The following is a 15540-nucleotide window of genomic DNA, read 5'->3' on the forward strand; positions in this document are numbered from 1 at the left end:
AAGTTGAAATAGTGCAATTTTAAAACAAAAGTTAGTGCAGGAGTCAAACTACAACAACAACAAAACCAAAACAGAAGTTGTAGATTTTTTTTTTTTTTTTTGTGGAACTACATCACTGCCTGAGTTCAAAGGAAAGCATACAGATCTGTTTTCAAAAGCACTTTGGGTGCTTTTGAAAGCTATACACACTCCAAGTAGCTGTCGGTGATATTAAGATTTTCTTTTGGGTATGAAACTGGGATGCTTTTGAAAATAACATGTCTAATCTGAGTGTGGGATTTGGTTTTGATGTCAGGTGACGATGTCTAACAAGCTGCTATCAATCAAAGAGACACCATCAAATAAAAAAGTGCATTTCCTTTGTTAATATTACAAGTACATGTACATTTAACGGCACTTTGTAACTCATTTATAGAGGTGGATAACATCCCATTGTTCAGTCTTTCAAAGAGCAACATGAAAGGCTGATGGCTTTAAAATGGAAAAATATGGGTACTAAAACATTAGTATTGTCAAGGAAGCTTGGAAAGAACTTCAGTTTGAAGTGAAATAATTTCTAGTGCATTTTATGAAAGTAATTTGTTTTAATTAATGCTATCCTTTTAAATTAAGAAGTTGTGTTGGGAAGCCCTTTTCTGTTGCCATCAATTTAAAGTTGAGATAAAGGAATAGCTGATGCTTCTTATTAGAGTAACAAAAAAAAGCAAAAATTCCTAAGGTAAACTGGCCACACTGAAGACCATAAACATTTTCTCTTTGTACAGAGGCATCACATCAGCTTGAGAAAAACAAACAGAACGAAGGCAGGAAACAGAAACAGCTAGTCCTTGGTAATGAACTGTAGACAAGAGAGAAAAGATGATAAAGACACATTAGCAGGTATACCTGTGCAGCAGTGAGTAATGATTATTTTTCTGTGCCTGAGGTTTTGTCTTTCCTTCTTTCCAAAGATCACTGAGAGAAAGGTAGGGTGGGGGTGGGGGTGTGTGTAGGAGGTGTGTGTGTGTCTGTGTCTGTTTTTTCTCACACACAGATGCACACACACACGCACTCAAAATTTTTCCATTGGCTTTTAATTTTAGTAACTCCTTTAACCCAACTGGAAGAGAATCTACAACTTCTTGCTTTTAACATTATAAATATTCCAAATGTTATAAAATCTATTGTAAAAATGTACATTCAGTGGTTTTATGAGGCACAGGACCTGCTAATATATTTTCAGGGAAGCTCACATGTACTCTGCTCTGTCCACTGTTGGACAATGGTGGAGAATCCAGGGGCTCACGCTTGATTGCTTGAACCAAGCAGGGGTTTTTAAATTCACACGGCATTTTAAACACCTCGTTATTCTGCTCTTTCTCCTCCCCTGGGCTGGGGCTGTAGAAGTGGCCGTAGCACGCCATGTGTGGCAGGTCGGGCATGCTTTCCAAACACCCGGAGGAGTTCTGAGGGCAAAACGGGGCCACCTCCTTGCTACGTGAACCCTTGCAAGATCTGTTCAGGTTTAGGTTGTTGGGATGATTTGCTACAATGCATTGCCAATTATGCGGTGTGTAAAGGCAGTTCCTTGGCTTCTGACAAGGTGAAGCTGGCTCACAGAGGCCCGGTTCTGTTTTGAGGTGCACTCTGTTGGGGTAGCTGAACACCTGCTTTCTCACTGAGCCATTCTCATCCAGCCAGGCTCGGTTTTGCGACATCAGGTAGTTATCAGCAATGTTTTCAGAATCGGAATCATATTCCATTTTGATAGGCATCTCCAAGGGAAAGGCTGTGTCATAGAGAGACTCTGAGGATATTAACGGTCTCTGCAGTTTCAGATGGTCCGTCGCATAGTTCTCCACACAACGCTGCTGTACACCCGAGTAAGACTGGCAGCCTTCAGCACTCCCCCAGTGGGAAGGGCAGGTTGATGCTAAATTTAAGATACTTTGGTCTCTGTTGTAGAATGATCCAGCTCTCCTGTTTGAACACGTGTTCATTCGCTGGCTCATAGAACAAGAGCTTGAGTTTCTCAAAGTCCAGCTACTGTTTGTGGTGCAGTTGTTTTGAACGCCTAAAACTGATGTGTTAGAACTGAGAGGTTCCTCTTGCATAAAACACTCACCATTTGTATGAGGCTCAAACTTCACTTTTACATTATCTTGTTCATTTTTTACTGCTGTCCAGTTAAGATGCTTCCACTGGCCCAGAGTTTCAATGGCACCATTATAGGAAAGTCCCTCCAGGTTTCCTTTCAAACTGGCAAAACCACTTGATATCTTCAGTTGCTCATCTTCTTCCCTTTCGATAACAGTAGAAAAAAATTAGTCAATCAGAGGTTTCTAAATGGATGTTTTCTGGGATACAGAGTGGCTCAACATAGATTACAAGCGATACTTTATCCTTAACTAAATATGGGACTTTCACACTCTTGTCCATATAAACTTTGCATTTGTTCAAGAGAAAAAAAGATCGTGCATGCATCTGGGCATCAACGTGTGTGCACAGCTACCTTTCTGTGCCACTGTTTCATTTAAAATCTGACATGCATTTACTCTTCCATTTCAGGCCCACAGTTCACAAAGACCTTAAATACTGTAGTACAGTATGGTAACTACCTTAAAGTTTTGTTCTTCCCTTAAAATATATCTAAATATTCATGTGTAGAAAAATCTAGAAATAAAATGCAAAGAGTATCTTAAATGAAATGGATTTTGTCAGCAAGAAATTATTTGGACACATAAGAACTTTCTGATCAAAGTGATTTGAGGGAGAACCATGGGGGTCATTTTGAATATTTTGAGACTGCAGAGTTAGCTGAGAGGAAATAAAATGCCTGAATTAAGTGTCCTGAATAGCCACGGATGTTCATATTGGGCGTAGGTTTGTTTTACATGTCTATCTTAATTTATGTTGTCTTTCGTTTTCTAAGATGGCCAGTGAATTAATTTTCCATGACCTCCAGCTGAAGTACTTAACATTAGCAAAGAGCTCGGACAAAGAAGGTTGCCTGAGCATTTCCATGCCCAATGCAGCAGTTTTCAGAACTTGGGGTTCAGGATTTGTCTTAAATTCACTAACGTGCTGATTCTCGACCAGTCAGGATCAGTGCTATGAAACCACCCTCTCCCTCTTCAGACAAGAAGTGGACATCTCAGTAAGAAAACGAGCATGAAAACCTGGAGAGCTAGTGAGGGTCTTAGAAGGCTTTTTCTTAGCTCACTATTACGAACTTTTTCCTTGGGTATGGACTCAATGTGCAAGTATAGGATTTTCCAGTAGAGGGAGTCCATGTTGTTACAAAGAGAGGATGTCCCACTGTAATAAATGTCCACCAAGAAAGAATATTTTCTCTCTTTTCTTCCATGAGGTATTAAATGCTTTCAGTCCTCTACTAAATATTGTTATTGTTATTATTGATAGTCTTGAGATGCAAATGGTATGATACAAGTTTGCTGCAGAACTAGCTTCTCAGGAAATGGTCTAAAAGCTTAAACACCCAAATTAAAAATTTTACAGCGAAATAGTATCTAGTGAAAATTCTCCAGAAGAATGTATGTTTCCAGGAAGACAGCATACATTTTAACAACAAAAAAAAAGGTAGTAGTAAGGATGAAGTTTATTGCAGACAATCAGGAGGACAGAACTCAATATAATCTCCAAGATCAACTCTTGTAACACTTCAGTCTGCAGGAACTATCAAGAACAAAAGAAGGATTTTAACCACTCAGAGGGTAAAAATGTAACTAAATGTCAAAGAGCATGCTTAATTACACAAAAACAATTAAGAAATAGAGACTTGAATACAAGAAGCAGCCCATTTTAATCTGCTTCTTAATAGAAGTTAATTCCGTCACATGGCAAAGATGATGTTTGTGCTGTCCCAATAAAGGTGAAGAGTTCCACCACCCTCAGGTGGGAGCTCCTCTCTAATTCACATGGATCCTGGGAGATACACTGCCTGCAAGGGATATCTACTCTAGAAGTTCAAAGACTTTTTCATTTATTTCTTCCACTTACAAGGCATCCTAAAGGAAAAAGAACAGTGATAACAGCCACATTTTTTCCACTGGGCCATATGGTGGCTGTGTACACCTCCTAAACCCTGGTCATTCAGTCCACTCTTATCTCTTCCCTCAGACCACCTTGAAGAGATACCTCAACAAGGCCCACAGGAACTGGAACAGACAATCCCATGGGGGAAGGAAGAAAAGTCTATTTGGGAGGAAAGGGAGAGGACCCAGCAGAGGGGTCCTCTTTGAATACAGATCTGTGAGATTAGCTTCCACCCCAAGGCCGAGCCTATAGCCAACTAGATGTATCTATCTACAAACACGCAAGGAATATGAGAATCTGTTTAGATTTTGTTGAACATCCACAACTGAAAACATGAGCTCAACTGTCATCCATAAAGAAAAAAAACCAAAAAGCTTAACATAATCAAATGTTAAAAAGTAGAAAAACCAGGACACTAAATCAGCAAAGAGTTTCAGCTGCAAAACAAAACAAAATCCCAAAATACATTTTTGTGCAAGAAAGTCAAAACATGTTAATAATCAAGCATTTTGGTTTTGAAGTATTCTGGCTTAGTATGTATGTACACTCAACTTCAGAAGAAAAAAAGACTGAAGAAAAGAAGTAAATATTGTTTAGGATTACAACAGTCATTTCATGTGACCCAAGACAAAAATGGATTTCCATTTCATAAGTAAACTAGGTCTTTCTCTTTCAGCTCTTCTCTTAGGTCACTACTGTCCTTTTAAAGATCTCATACATAAAGAATACATTCATTTTTCTAAAATATAAGGCTTTTTTAGTATTGGGAAATATACTTACTTTAACATTGGCTGTTGGGCAAGGACATATTCTGAACAACCACTTCGATACAGAAGTTGAGTGTTAGCTTGAACCCAGACCCAGTGATCTTCATTTGTTTGTACTTTGACTAGAGAAATGCCATTTTCTCCATTATTCTTTGCTATACAATTAAAAAAAAAAAATCTGTTTTAATGCAAGCAGTATTTAGTACTTTTTCTTACCTAAACTACAGGTGAATGTTCACAGGTTTGTTTGCTGCTCTGGAACATCAGCATAGGAAAGTGCAAGCTAAAAAATGTCACAAAACTAGGCAAATTACATTTAAAAACTAAAATTTGGAAAGCCTAATGAGGCACTTAAACTGTAACCAAGAACTTTCCCCTCTCAGTAGTAGTACTATACTAACATGAAAATGTTCATAAAAAGTGGGGCTATGACAGAGGAATGGTTTTAAAGAAGTTAAAGGTTTCCAGCAGGTATGACAAAAGGCTGAGTATAACTCTACTTAAAAAGTTGCCCATTGGGGTAGACTCACCATCAAAATTTTATCCATTGTAAAATCTGAAATACAGCACACTCTCATAATATTGCCACAGCCAAACACTGGAAAAGCATGAGTCAAAGCTGCAAGCAAATCATGAATTTTAAAGACAATATATTCTGATTTTCCTCTGTTTTCTGATCTTTGGGGAAAAGTAGCATTTGTAACATATCATCCAGTTTTCCTCAAAGAGGGATAGATATTGTCATTAATTATTAAGATTTTCACATAATCTTATTAAATTCAGTGCTGCCATTTTTAGGAAAGCATATGTTGAGTATTCTTATTTACTGTGATTGTTTATATATCTGTAATCTTGGCATCACACTATTTCTACCCACTCCAAAACAGCAGACTCATTCAGTACTATCTTTTGAGGTGGACAACTTTTTTTGCATTTGTTTAAAGAAGGGGTTTTAGAGAGAAGAAAAAAGAGAGCATTGGGACCAAAACCTGAAAAATGTAACAGGAGAAAAGACAACGTTCTTTCTCCATAAACTGTGTATAATCCAGAAGTACAGAAGTACTTACCAGACTCACCTTTGATTTGGTTTTCAGCAATCTGTAACACATTAGTGAAAGCGGCACCTTCATGATGACTGTTTCTTCCATATAATTCTGCTGCTTCACATAGGCCTGAATTACCTTTGGAACTGGAGCTGTAGAGGACAGAAAATGTGGAAAATTCCTTGTCAATGAATGACAGCACAGTAGAATCACAGACTCTGAAAGATGTGATCTTCAAGCTGTTGACCATTAGCAAAGACTTATGGTTTAAGTGTACAGTAACCAACACTAAATAATTATTTATGTTATCTCCATCATTCTATTGCTCAAACTAGTGGATGACTGGAATTCTGTATTCAATTAAAAGGAATAGTTATGTTTAGGAATATTCTGCTCACAACTCACTATATCTAGAATAATAAATTTCAGCTTGAATGCTGTGTATATTCTGCTCTGCCTATTCAACGTAGACCAGCAATGCACTTGTTAGCATGACTTCAATTTGCAATAATCATCATATGATTTGAATGGATTTCTTCCAATCTTTAGTTCAAAATGCATATTAGGGCTTGGAAAGGGTGCAAAGTCCATAACACTGCTTTAAATTTTTTTTCCCTTTATTAAGAAGACCATCAGAAAAAAAAAACCCTATATAAATTTGCCCACCATCCCTAGCTAGCACGCTTCAGGCCTGAACCAAAGGAAACACTGAAGTTAAATGCCCACTTCACTCTTGTCAAATCCTTGGCCACTGTCCAGTCAGTTAATAAAACTTAAGTAAAGCACCTCTCTTCTAGGGGCTGAATTCTGATGGTCAATTAATTTCTCCTGGGCCACTGAAAAACTAGTAAGTGGAAATGACTTTCGAGCTCTACTCCAAAAGCCCGTATAGTCCATTATGTCAGCCTTCCAGTAATTTAATTCTTGTCAAAAGGATGTATGTGCTAGAACCACATTACACGTCTGGATAGTAAATCCACATATACACAAGCATATTCTAATTAAAAGCCAAATTATGATGCTGTCAGTCACACTGATGAGTATTTTGCTTCACAGCAATGGACCTCACTGCTGTAAGGTTTTATTTAACCAAATAAGGGAAAACATAATCCTAGCCCCAAACATCAACTAAAATTCAATCATAGAAGAGAAACGAAAATAAGTGTTAGGAAGGAAATGAGTCTGAACACAATCTGTCCTGATCTCCTGTGATTGCTACCGAGTGATCAGCCCCAGGCCATTTGGTGCAATTGTAGACTTATGTGTTCATAAGCCTTCTGTTGTAAGATAAATGCATACACCAAATACATCTCATTTGACTCTATGTGAACACCCACACACATGCACATTCAGCTTTTTGAAGTTTTTCTTTTCCTTTGTTTGCTACCAAAATGCCCAAAAATAATTTTGCTGCCAGAAGATACTGAAATTTGAAAACTCCCAGTAAAGCCCCTTTTTCTTTTCACTTTTACAACTAGTAGAATGATCTATCGCATTGGTAACTTCTGAAGGTTAGGAAGATACCCTAACTTTCCAGTTTTTAAGCAAAATTATATATATAGTAATATAATAATTAATATGTATTATAAATAAAGTAAAACATATTATATTATATTAACATGGTATTATACAGTTAAATCCAGATAAATTATTCACTTTTCTAAGAAAGAGTTTTAAAATGGAGATTTATTTTGTCTAATTTGTGCTTTTTACATGCTTAATAAACATAAAGCCTGTAATATACTTTACTAACTGCTAAAAGATTAATTTGAAAATACTTTGTATTCACTGCTGCTGCATCATCAGCTTTGTGTTTTGCTTTCACAAGCAGGCTTTTCATCTTCATCTCTGTCACAGAAGGGAGCAGAAGCGGTACCACTATGCAGAATAAGGACAGCTGAGGTGGCAATACTGTTCCTGATGAAGACTTTTTTCTTTGTCCAAAAAGAAACTTTAGTTTGCCTTGGAACTGCATTGTCTGTTATAAAAACAAAACAAAAAACCAAAAGTCTTGCACATTTAGTATATAAACATTTAAAATGCTAATACAGCCTATGGACCATGTTGTTTAACACCAAAACCAGTTTTGAAACAGGGAGAAAAACTAGGAATTTCATTCTCTTCATAAATTTAAACCATGCCATTTCAGAGGCATGGTGAGTGGAAGTACTATCACAGTAAAATGAGACATTTTAGGCTGTTTTTTGTTTTTTTTCTCTCCTGTGTATGTAAAGTAGAAGTTCTGTGTTATGTTCTGTTCACCAAGACAGGCAGCATATGGTGGTGTAAACAGCCATTTCCTCTGTGCCTCACTCTGAAGCTGGAACTATTATTTTTCTGTGCTCTGTCCTCTCCAGTGAGAAGGTTCCTGAGTTTCTTTCCTCTTGCCCTGCCCTTTCTCTGGGAAGTATATGGACTGGCACAACCCAAGGGCTGTGCAAGCAGACACCAAGGGAAAAGATATGCCCAAGACAGCCAGATATGAAGTACATAGCTTGAAAGAAACCATCCATCCCTGCCTCAAATTTCCATATAATCAGAAGGCAGAGATCAAGTTAATAACACGCTGCTGCCTTTTGGTGAAAAAATTACCTACCACAAAATGACCAGAGAAAAATCAGTCCGCTTGTGTTGGGCATTTTCCAGAGCTACAAGATTAAAACAGGGATGCAGAAATGACTAACTGGTATGGCTGTTCAGACCCATAGTCTTCCAGCAAATGAGCGTCTGAGACAGAAGTTGCATTTCCCTGTCTGGTGATGATCCTCTCATTTTCTTTGCACGTGCCATACTTTGTCATAAGAAGAAGCAGCATTGGTCTTTAAGTAAATGGGGAAGTGATTTCTAGAGATGAGCCACTCCTGGTAAGGATATTTCAGGAGTGCGTGAGAGACTTTCTAATTCTGGTTTTTATTATTAAAGGACCCTTTACAAAAGAGGAAAATGGATCATTATTATTCTTGTTCCTTAAAGCAAATACTTTGTGCTTAAATGTTAATCGTTGAAACTCAGGCTTGCGACCCTTGTGCAAGGCCCAGTACAACTCGAGGACAGATATTGTCCAAAAGAGCTTAAAATATAAAAGTTTAGAGATTCTTTCATTTCAAATATTACAACCTTCTTTTCTCCCATCACTCTCTATACATATTAATAAATGTCTTTAGGTGTTTCTTGTTAGTGCGCAGCAAATTAAAAGTGTATCCTGTCCATGGCTCTCCACAATATTTATGTTGAAATATTTTTCATACAAAGTAATTAAAATCTAGTATGTCATGACTACAGTTCTCTAAGTGAAATTATACTTACAAGGAAGCCAGAAGTACTGTCCAACAAGCAGCGAACGCGACAGATGAAACAACGAGTTAAGAAGGAAGAATAATCTGTTGTCATGCTGTCATTCTCTTGTGCTTTAAACAATTTACTGAGAATATATTCTTCTCCTAGGAACAACAGTGGAGGCAATATGGATCAGATCACACTAAGAAAGAATGAAAATGTTCTGTAGCCAATTGAAGAAGCTGTTAGGGAAATTGCTAAAAATTACTTTATGGAAGGGTGAATGTTAAATTGTATCATGTATAGGTACATCTGCACACGCTCTACCAAAAGAAAAAAGAAAAGCTCTACAATGGAATTCAGGTGAGTTTCTTTAGAAACTTTGACTTTTTTATTTCCTGAGTTTTTGTGATTTTTAATGATGCAAAGCAGGGTAACAGATGTTGCTGGTTTTGAGATCAGAGATCACAGAAAATACATTAGAAAAAAGAAACAAAATAAGAAAAAATGCTAATGCAAGACAAAAACAAACAAATGAACAGTGGCTGATTAGCTAATGTTCAGCTGTTGCCTCCTTGATTTTTAGTGAAGCATTTTCCAGTTTTGGACCACAAGGGCATAGCTTTTGAAATACTTATTTCCCAAAAGACACAAGTATTTGTACAGATGTACGAACTCAGGAACCTAAATTCTCCACTGTATATATTAGGAAAAAAAACTTTTTATAGTTTGAAATACTCATGCACATTGCTTAGTTTGTTTTCTGTGTGTTTCCTACAAAATCTTGCAGAGTTCCTCAGATATCTGTAAGACTCATGCAAAACACAGAAACTGCAAGAAATTCTACCAAACTTTTGTGACTGTGTTCCTGAGGACTTCATAAAGGCTGCTGAAGGACTTCTTGCAAGTTTCTCCCCACCCATCTGGAGACTTTGCTTCCTCAATTTCTTTCCTCAGTTACTGCCTCACCTCTGGTGAAATGCATACATTTTGCTGGAATCAATAATTCTTTATAAAGTTAACAATTTCAGACTGTATTTTCTGCAGTCATGATTTCAGCTTAATGCCTCATGTAAAAGAAACCTTGAGAACATGTATCCACCTGTCTTCCTAGGGAAATACAGCCTCAGAGGAAAAAGTGCATTGCTAAGCCTACTTGTTCTTCTGAAGATTCCTATCTACATAATGTTGCATGGGAAAACAAATAGCAGAAAGTGATGTTGCCACTGTGGTACTGTGCAGAAATGTTTTGCATGGAATGTTTTTGCATTAATGAGAGGAATACTAATGTCCTGATCAGCGTGAGCAAAAGGTTGGTAGGATGAACACTGATGCTGTTCATTCTGCATGAATAAGAATATCTGTAGGCACATTAGAGGGAAATAAAGGAAACATCAACTTTGTGGCCTCAGTGGCACATGCTACCTTATAAATATCAAGGATCAGGAAGAAACATCTTCTATGGGACAATAACATTATAAATGGCCACTGTACAGCTTTCCAGTGAAGAATCTGACTTGACATGGAACAGACATGGGTGTAGGTGGAGTGCAAGTCTACCTCTGTACAGTGGTGCCTATGTTTCCAATCACCATATACAATCCCACCTGTTTCTGTCTGTAGTTGCTGTCCAGACAACATCTGGGGAGGATTCATGGCCCAGTGCAGTTGTCTACAGAAATCCTGGCGATCATCCACGTGAATGTAATCATATATGTTTTGGTGCATTACATCAGTCTGAAACAATGACAAGGAATGTAATTTGTAAGCGTAGTGGGGCAGATGCTTATCTTTAGGTTGGTACTTTCCTTAAAATAATGACTGGTCTAGGATACCTTCACGGCAAAGATTGATTGAGGACAGTTATTTCAGAGACCCCTGTTTTTCAACATCTGTTTTTTGGCTTGACATCTTAAGATGATTCTTTTTATTCTTATCTCTTTTGTGCATATGCAAATGTGAGTCATAAAAAAGTCCAACTGGCAGCTGGTGACTAGTGGCGTCCCTCAGGGATTGATGCTGGGACCAACCCTGTTTAATTTCTTGATTAGTGAATGGTGGTATAGAGTGAACTCTCAGCAGGTTTTTAGAGGGTACCAACTGGGGAGAGCAGGACAGCTACGCAGACCTTGGCAGGCTGTAAAAATGAGCTGACAGGAACGTCAGGAAGTTCAACAAAGGCAAAATTCTTTCTAATTTTCGGTACCCCAGGCAAATAAAGATATTAAAATACCAAAGTGAGCCCAGGAGAGTGCTACCAAGACACCTAAGAGGGCTGGAGCACATGACATATCAGGAGAGGAGAGAAGAACAGGGTTTGTTCAGCGTTCAGAAGAGAAAACTTCAGAAAGAACTAAGTGCTGTCTACATCAACTGAATGAGCGGGTGTAGAGAAGACAAAGCCCAACTCTTCTCAGAAGAACAAAGTGGGAGGACAAGAAGCAACAGACACAAGTCCCGACACAGGAAACTGGGACTTGATATAAGCAAAAAAAATTTACAGTCAGGGTGGTTAAACACTGGAACACATCTTCCAGAGGGGTCATAGAAACTCAGAACTTGACTAGATGAGTCCCAGATCAACCTGCTCTAACTGGATCTGCTTTGAGCAGGAGGTTGGACTAGATGACCTCCAGAGGTCCTTTCCAACTACATGGTTCTGTTATTCTGTGACTTTGCAATATATTTATTATACACAGGCAATCAGTCTAGAATAGCAGCATCTTATACTGAAATTGAAAGAAAACTTCTAGCTAAATCTTATTTTTATAATGCATCATGTTTCTGTTAACAAAAGCTTTACAAAAGGAACAACATTACAAACAATTCATCTTCACCTATCAGATCACCAAAAAAAAAGAAAATTAGTCTGAAATGGCATAGTAAAATCACTTCAGTAATAGTGTCTAATCAGCAGTAGAAGGATAAGGCAAAAAAACAGTGCTGTGTTTTAGAAAGCCAGTTAGCAGAAGTGACTACAAGAAAGTCATTATAATGACAGTGCCTAAGTATTCTAAATATTTGTTAATATATTTACCTGATGAAACCCTAGATAGTCCACAATCGTCGATGACGCATAAAATATCATTCCGTCTGCACTCACCACCAATGCAAAACCATTCAGTGACTAAAGAAGGGAAAATAAAATAATTAAAAAGATAATCAGAAAGAATGAAATGGGTATAAAATATATAAATATCCTAGATATTAAAAAATCACTCTGCAAAAAAGTTGGACATCAAATTTTTGCAGAAGGGCTTTTTTTCCTAACATGAAAAATGAATAACAATCTGAAACATGATTGTTCCCTTTTTAAAAATGTTAGGATAGCTAATTATAGTGTAGCTACCATATTACATTACTGTCTTATTATCTACTTTAAATTTTATTTTGTTATTAATTAATATAATTAAAAGTTTAATAGCAAGTGTCAACTACTTTTTTCTTTTAATTTAAAACATCACATTCCGTAATAATTGCTTTGAATTTACATGCATTGATACATATAAATAATATAATAATCTCTGACAAGAAAATCAAACACATGTGCTGTTGTAGCTGTGACTTTAAAACTGGATGTGTATTTTGAAGTGTGGCTATTTTCTTAAGCTTCTATAAAAATACATATGTAGCCTAATTGCATAAATGAAACTAATATAAAAAGTAGGCAATAAATACTTCACTGATATAGACCAATGTTTAGTCTAGAAAAATGCTAAATTACTTCTCATAGACTCAGTGATGCAAGGAAAGCAACCAGAGAAATCCAAAAAGAAAAGTAAGGATTAAATGAAATACATGACGCAAACATTAAGATCCATCATGCTGCATGCAGACTAATTTTGCCTCTCTTCCCTTGAAAATATTTGGTGACATATCTTTACTCCAGCAGGTTTGCATTCCAAGGTAGTTTAGATGATCCTTTCACGTGATGGTTTTGAGGTCTTTTGAGATTACAGTTCAAATAGCTGCTGCTGAAATACTGCTATATTATTATTACCCTTGCTTCACCTTTCTCTCAATTTACTGCTGTAGTGATGTGCCTACTAATCCTGAGTTAATCCTGAAGCACAATGAGGGCAGATTTTCAATTGCTCAGTAACCAGATACACTGACATATTTTTGTGAGCTTGGTTCTCTTTTCGGTTCCTAAATAAGGACCAGATTTTCAAGACTGCTTGAAGCCTGTTCCCACTGTGACAATGGTGGGCAGAATTTCAAGACTCCAGTGCACAATAGGCCGACCTCCTCAGAAGATTTGGCCCCAATCATAAATGTGGAACACCTTTAGAAACGTGGCCCAGTGGGACCATACATGGCCAGGGGCTCTGCGCCTCAAAGAACCTGTGAAACAGTGACTGGAGAAATGTAGTGGAGAGAATGCAATGGCTCACCTACGTTTGGAAAGAGCTGTAGCAGCAACGGATTCAATCAAGTCAATGCTAACCATGAGTCATCGCTAAGAATAGTTAAGGGCAAATAATGTTCAGCTCCAGGTCAGCTCAATAGATACAGATCCTTTCCAGAATATGCATTATCTCTGCCTAGTTGGGTTTGTGTTGAACATTAGCTATCCCTGTCGCACAAGGAGTTGCTGGACTGGTGCTGTTTTCTGCTCTAAATAATGCCCCAATTCATCCCAGCACCTCACCAACCAGAAGACAATCTGTCAAGATTTCTACATATTCACATCTGTGCCTTTCACTGTGCTGAGATAAGCCTCCATAGATGGTATCTGTCATATCCGTTTCCAATGTCAAGTGGAGACAAGAAAGCATTTTTGGCATCTTGTCTCTTTGGACTCATCTTCACAGCAATGAAACCATCAGTGATGTGATGTTAGGAATTTTATTACATTTTGAACATCTGGCAGACCTTTTAATTTGGACAGACTAAAAATTTCCTCAAAGATAACTGTAGGACATTTAAGGGAGCTCCTTCATGTCTGCGGCTGTTACCATGCATGTTCCAAAAGACCTCAAGTCCTGCCCGTGCAGCAGAAATTAAGAATGTTAAAGAAATGTTCTTAACCTATGCAAATTAATGCACCAAGCCCTATCTGGGAAGGCTTAAAAATTGACCACAAGACCTGAATATGATCAAAGAATCTCACACGGTATCATGCTGAACATCCTTAAAATGTGCCTTCCCTTGTCCTGCAGGCAAGCTGGAGTTTTTCAGCCCCTGTAGGAAATAGCTGGGGAGCAACTGCCTTTGCCAAGGATTGCTTTTATGAATCAAGAAATAAATGACCCAACTTGAAAATGAACCTTCTTCATCCAACATATTGGTACATACTCTTTAGGACTACACACATACCCTAAGAGATCAGTTATCTTTAAAATGTAAAACTTGCTCCCCCACAGTGGAAGGAAGGCAGGTTTGTCTTTACACAAGTTTTTCTTTCACAGAGCCAGAGTCAGGCAGGACCAGGTGCAGCAGTTTGTAAAAATGGGAAGGGGAAATGGGACCATGTGTATTTCTAAGGGTTCGGATCAGTGGACTGGCAACTACATCTGTGAGGTTGGAGAAGGTATTAAGGAAGAGTGGGAGGGAGTAAAAGGAAGGAAGAACTGGGGGAAAAGTTCAAGAAGCCATGTGTTTAGGTTAAGCCAGAAATGAGTATGGATTTGAGGGAGGTATGTAAATGAAGAGAATTGCAAACTTCCCCTGCTTTATTTTTGTTTTGTTCTCAAAATGCTGATGTCCTCTCCTGAGTTAAGATCTCTTAACTAAGCATTGCCTGGTTTTCATGACCCCAAATGCAGACATCAGATGCTCTGCCCTGCAGGCAGGAAAAGTAAAACCCACTTTGGTGCAACAACAACTTTTATGGAGCCACATGAAGCTATTGAGGATTAACACAAATTCCATGTGTCTAAACCTCATTTTAGCTGGGAAACCTGTTGCTTCAGCCACACTAAGAAGAGACGAGCTGGACATGGAGTAAAACTTCATAACCAGTGAGTCTTACCCATGACTGCAAATTGTTCTGTTTTCTCAGTATTACCTTAAAGTGTGGTTCAATGTGAAACCTGACATCGTAGCACAGAGGACTCTGAATAAAGTCAGAGTTGGGCTCAGATTTATACTTTTCTTACCTACTTACGACGGCTGTGGAGAAGGAGGAAGGTGTTTGCTAGCACAGGTCTGGTAGCCAGAAGTGGGTAACAGTGATGGCAAATTGGTAGGAAAAGACCTCTTCTGACCTCTCAGATAAACTTCTCAAGTATCATACACAACTCCATACTCCAGCCCTTTACAGTAACACTGTATAGAGATTTTCCATGATTCTGGCCAGAATCCTAGTGATTTGTTAGACTGAGTGGAAGAGAGAGACAGCTTCAGTCCATGAGAACGAAAGAAAACTATTCCCAGCTTTTTTGTTCTGAGTTACTGGGTCTTACATTAGGCAGGAC

The 15540-nt window shown here is 38.0% G+C and overlaps 1 protein-coding gene across 1 annotated transcript in view; it reads right to left on the minus strand.

Moving 5' to 3' along the window:
• Nucleotides 1–1160: 1160 nt before the first annotated feature.
• Nucleotides 1161–15540, minus strand: part of AHRR (aryl hydrocarbon receptor repressor) — a 66346-nt gene continuing 51966 nt past the window's right edge. Inside the window, exons 4-10 of the mRNA XM_074893218.1 lie at nucleotides 12159–12248; nucleotides 10729–10858; nucleotides 9152–9285; nucleotides 7624–7823; nucleotides 5879–5997; nucleotides 4816–4957; nucleotides 1161–2280 (exon numbers count right to left, since the gene is read on the minus strand). Of these exons, the coding sequence (XP_074749319.1) occupies nucleotides 1161–2280; nucleotides 4816–4957; nucleotides 5879–5997; nucleotides 7624–7823; nucleotides 9152–9285; nucleotides 10729–10858; nucleotides 12159–12248 (1935 nt within the window). The remainder of the gene's footprint in view (nucleotides 2281–4815; nucleotides 4958–5878; nucleotides 5998–7623; nucleotides 7824–9151; nucleotides 9286–10728; nucleotides 10859–12158; nucleotides 12249–15540) is intronic.

This window comes from Strix uralensis, chromosome 1 (assembly GCF_047716275.1).
Source record: "Strix uralensis isolate ZFMK-TIS-50842 chromosome 1, bStrUra1, whole genome shotgun sequence".
Classification (NCBI taxonomy): domain Eukaryota; kingdom Metazoa; phylum Chordata; class Aves; order Strigiformes; family Strigidae; genus Strix; species Strix uralensis.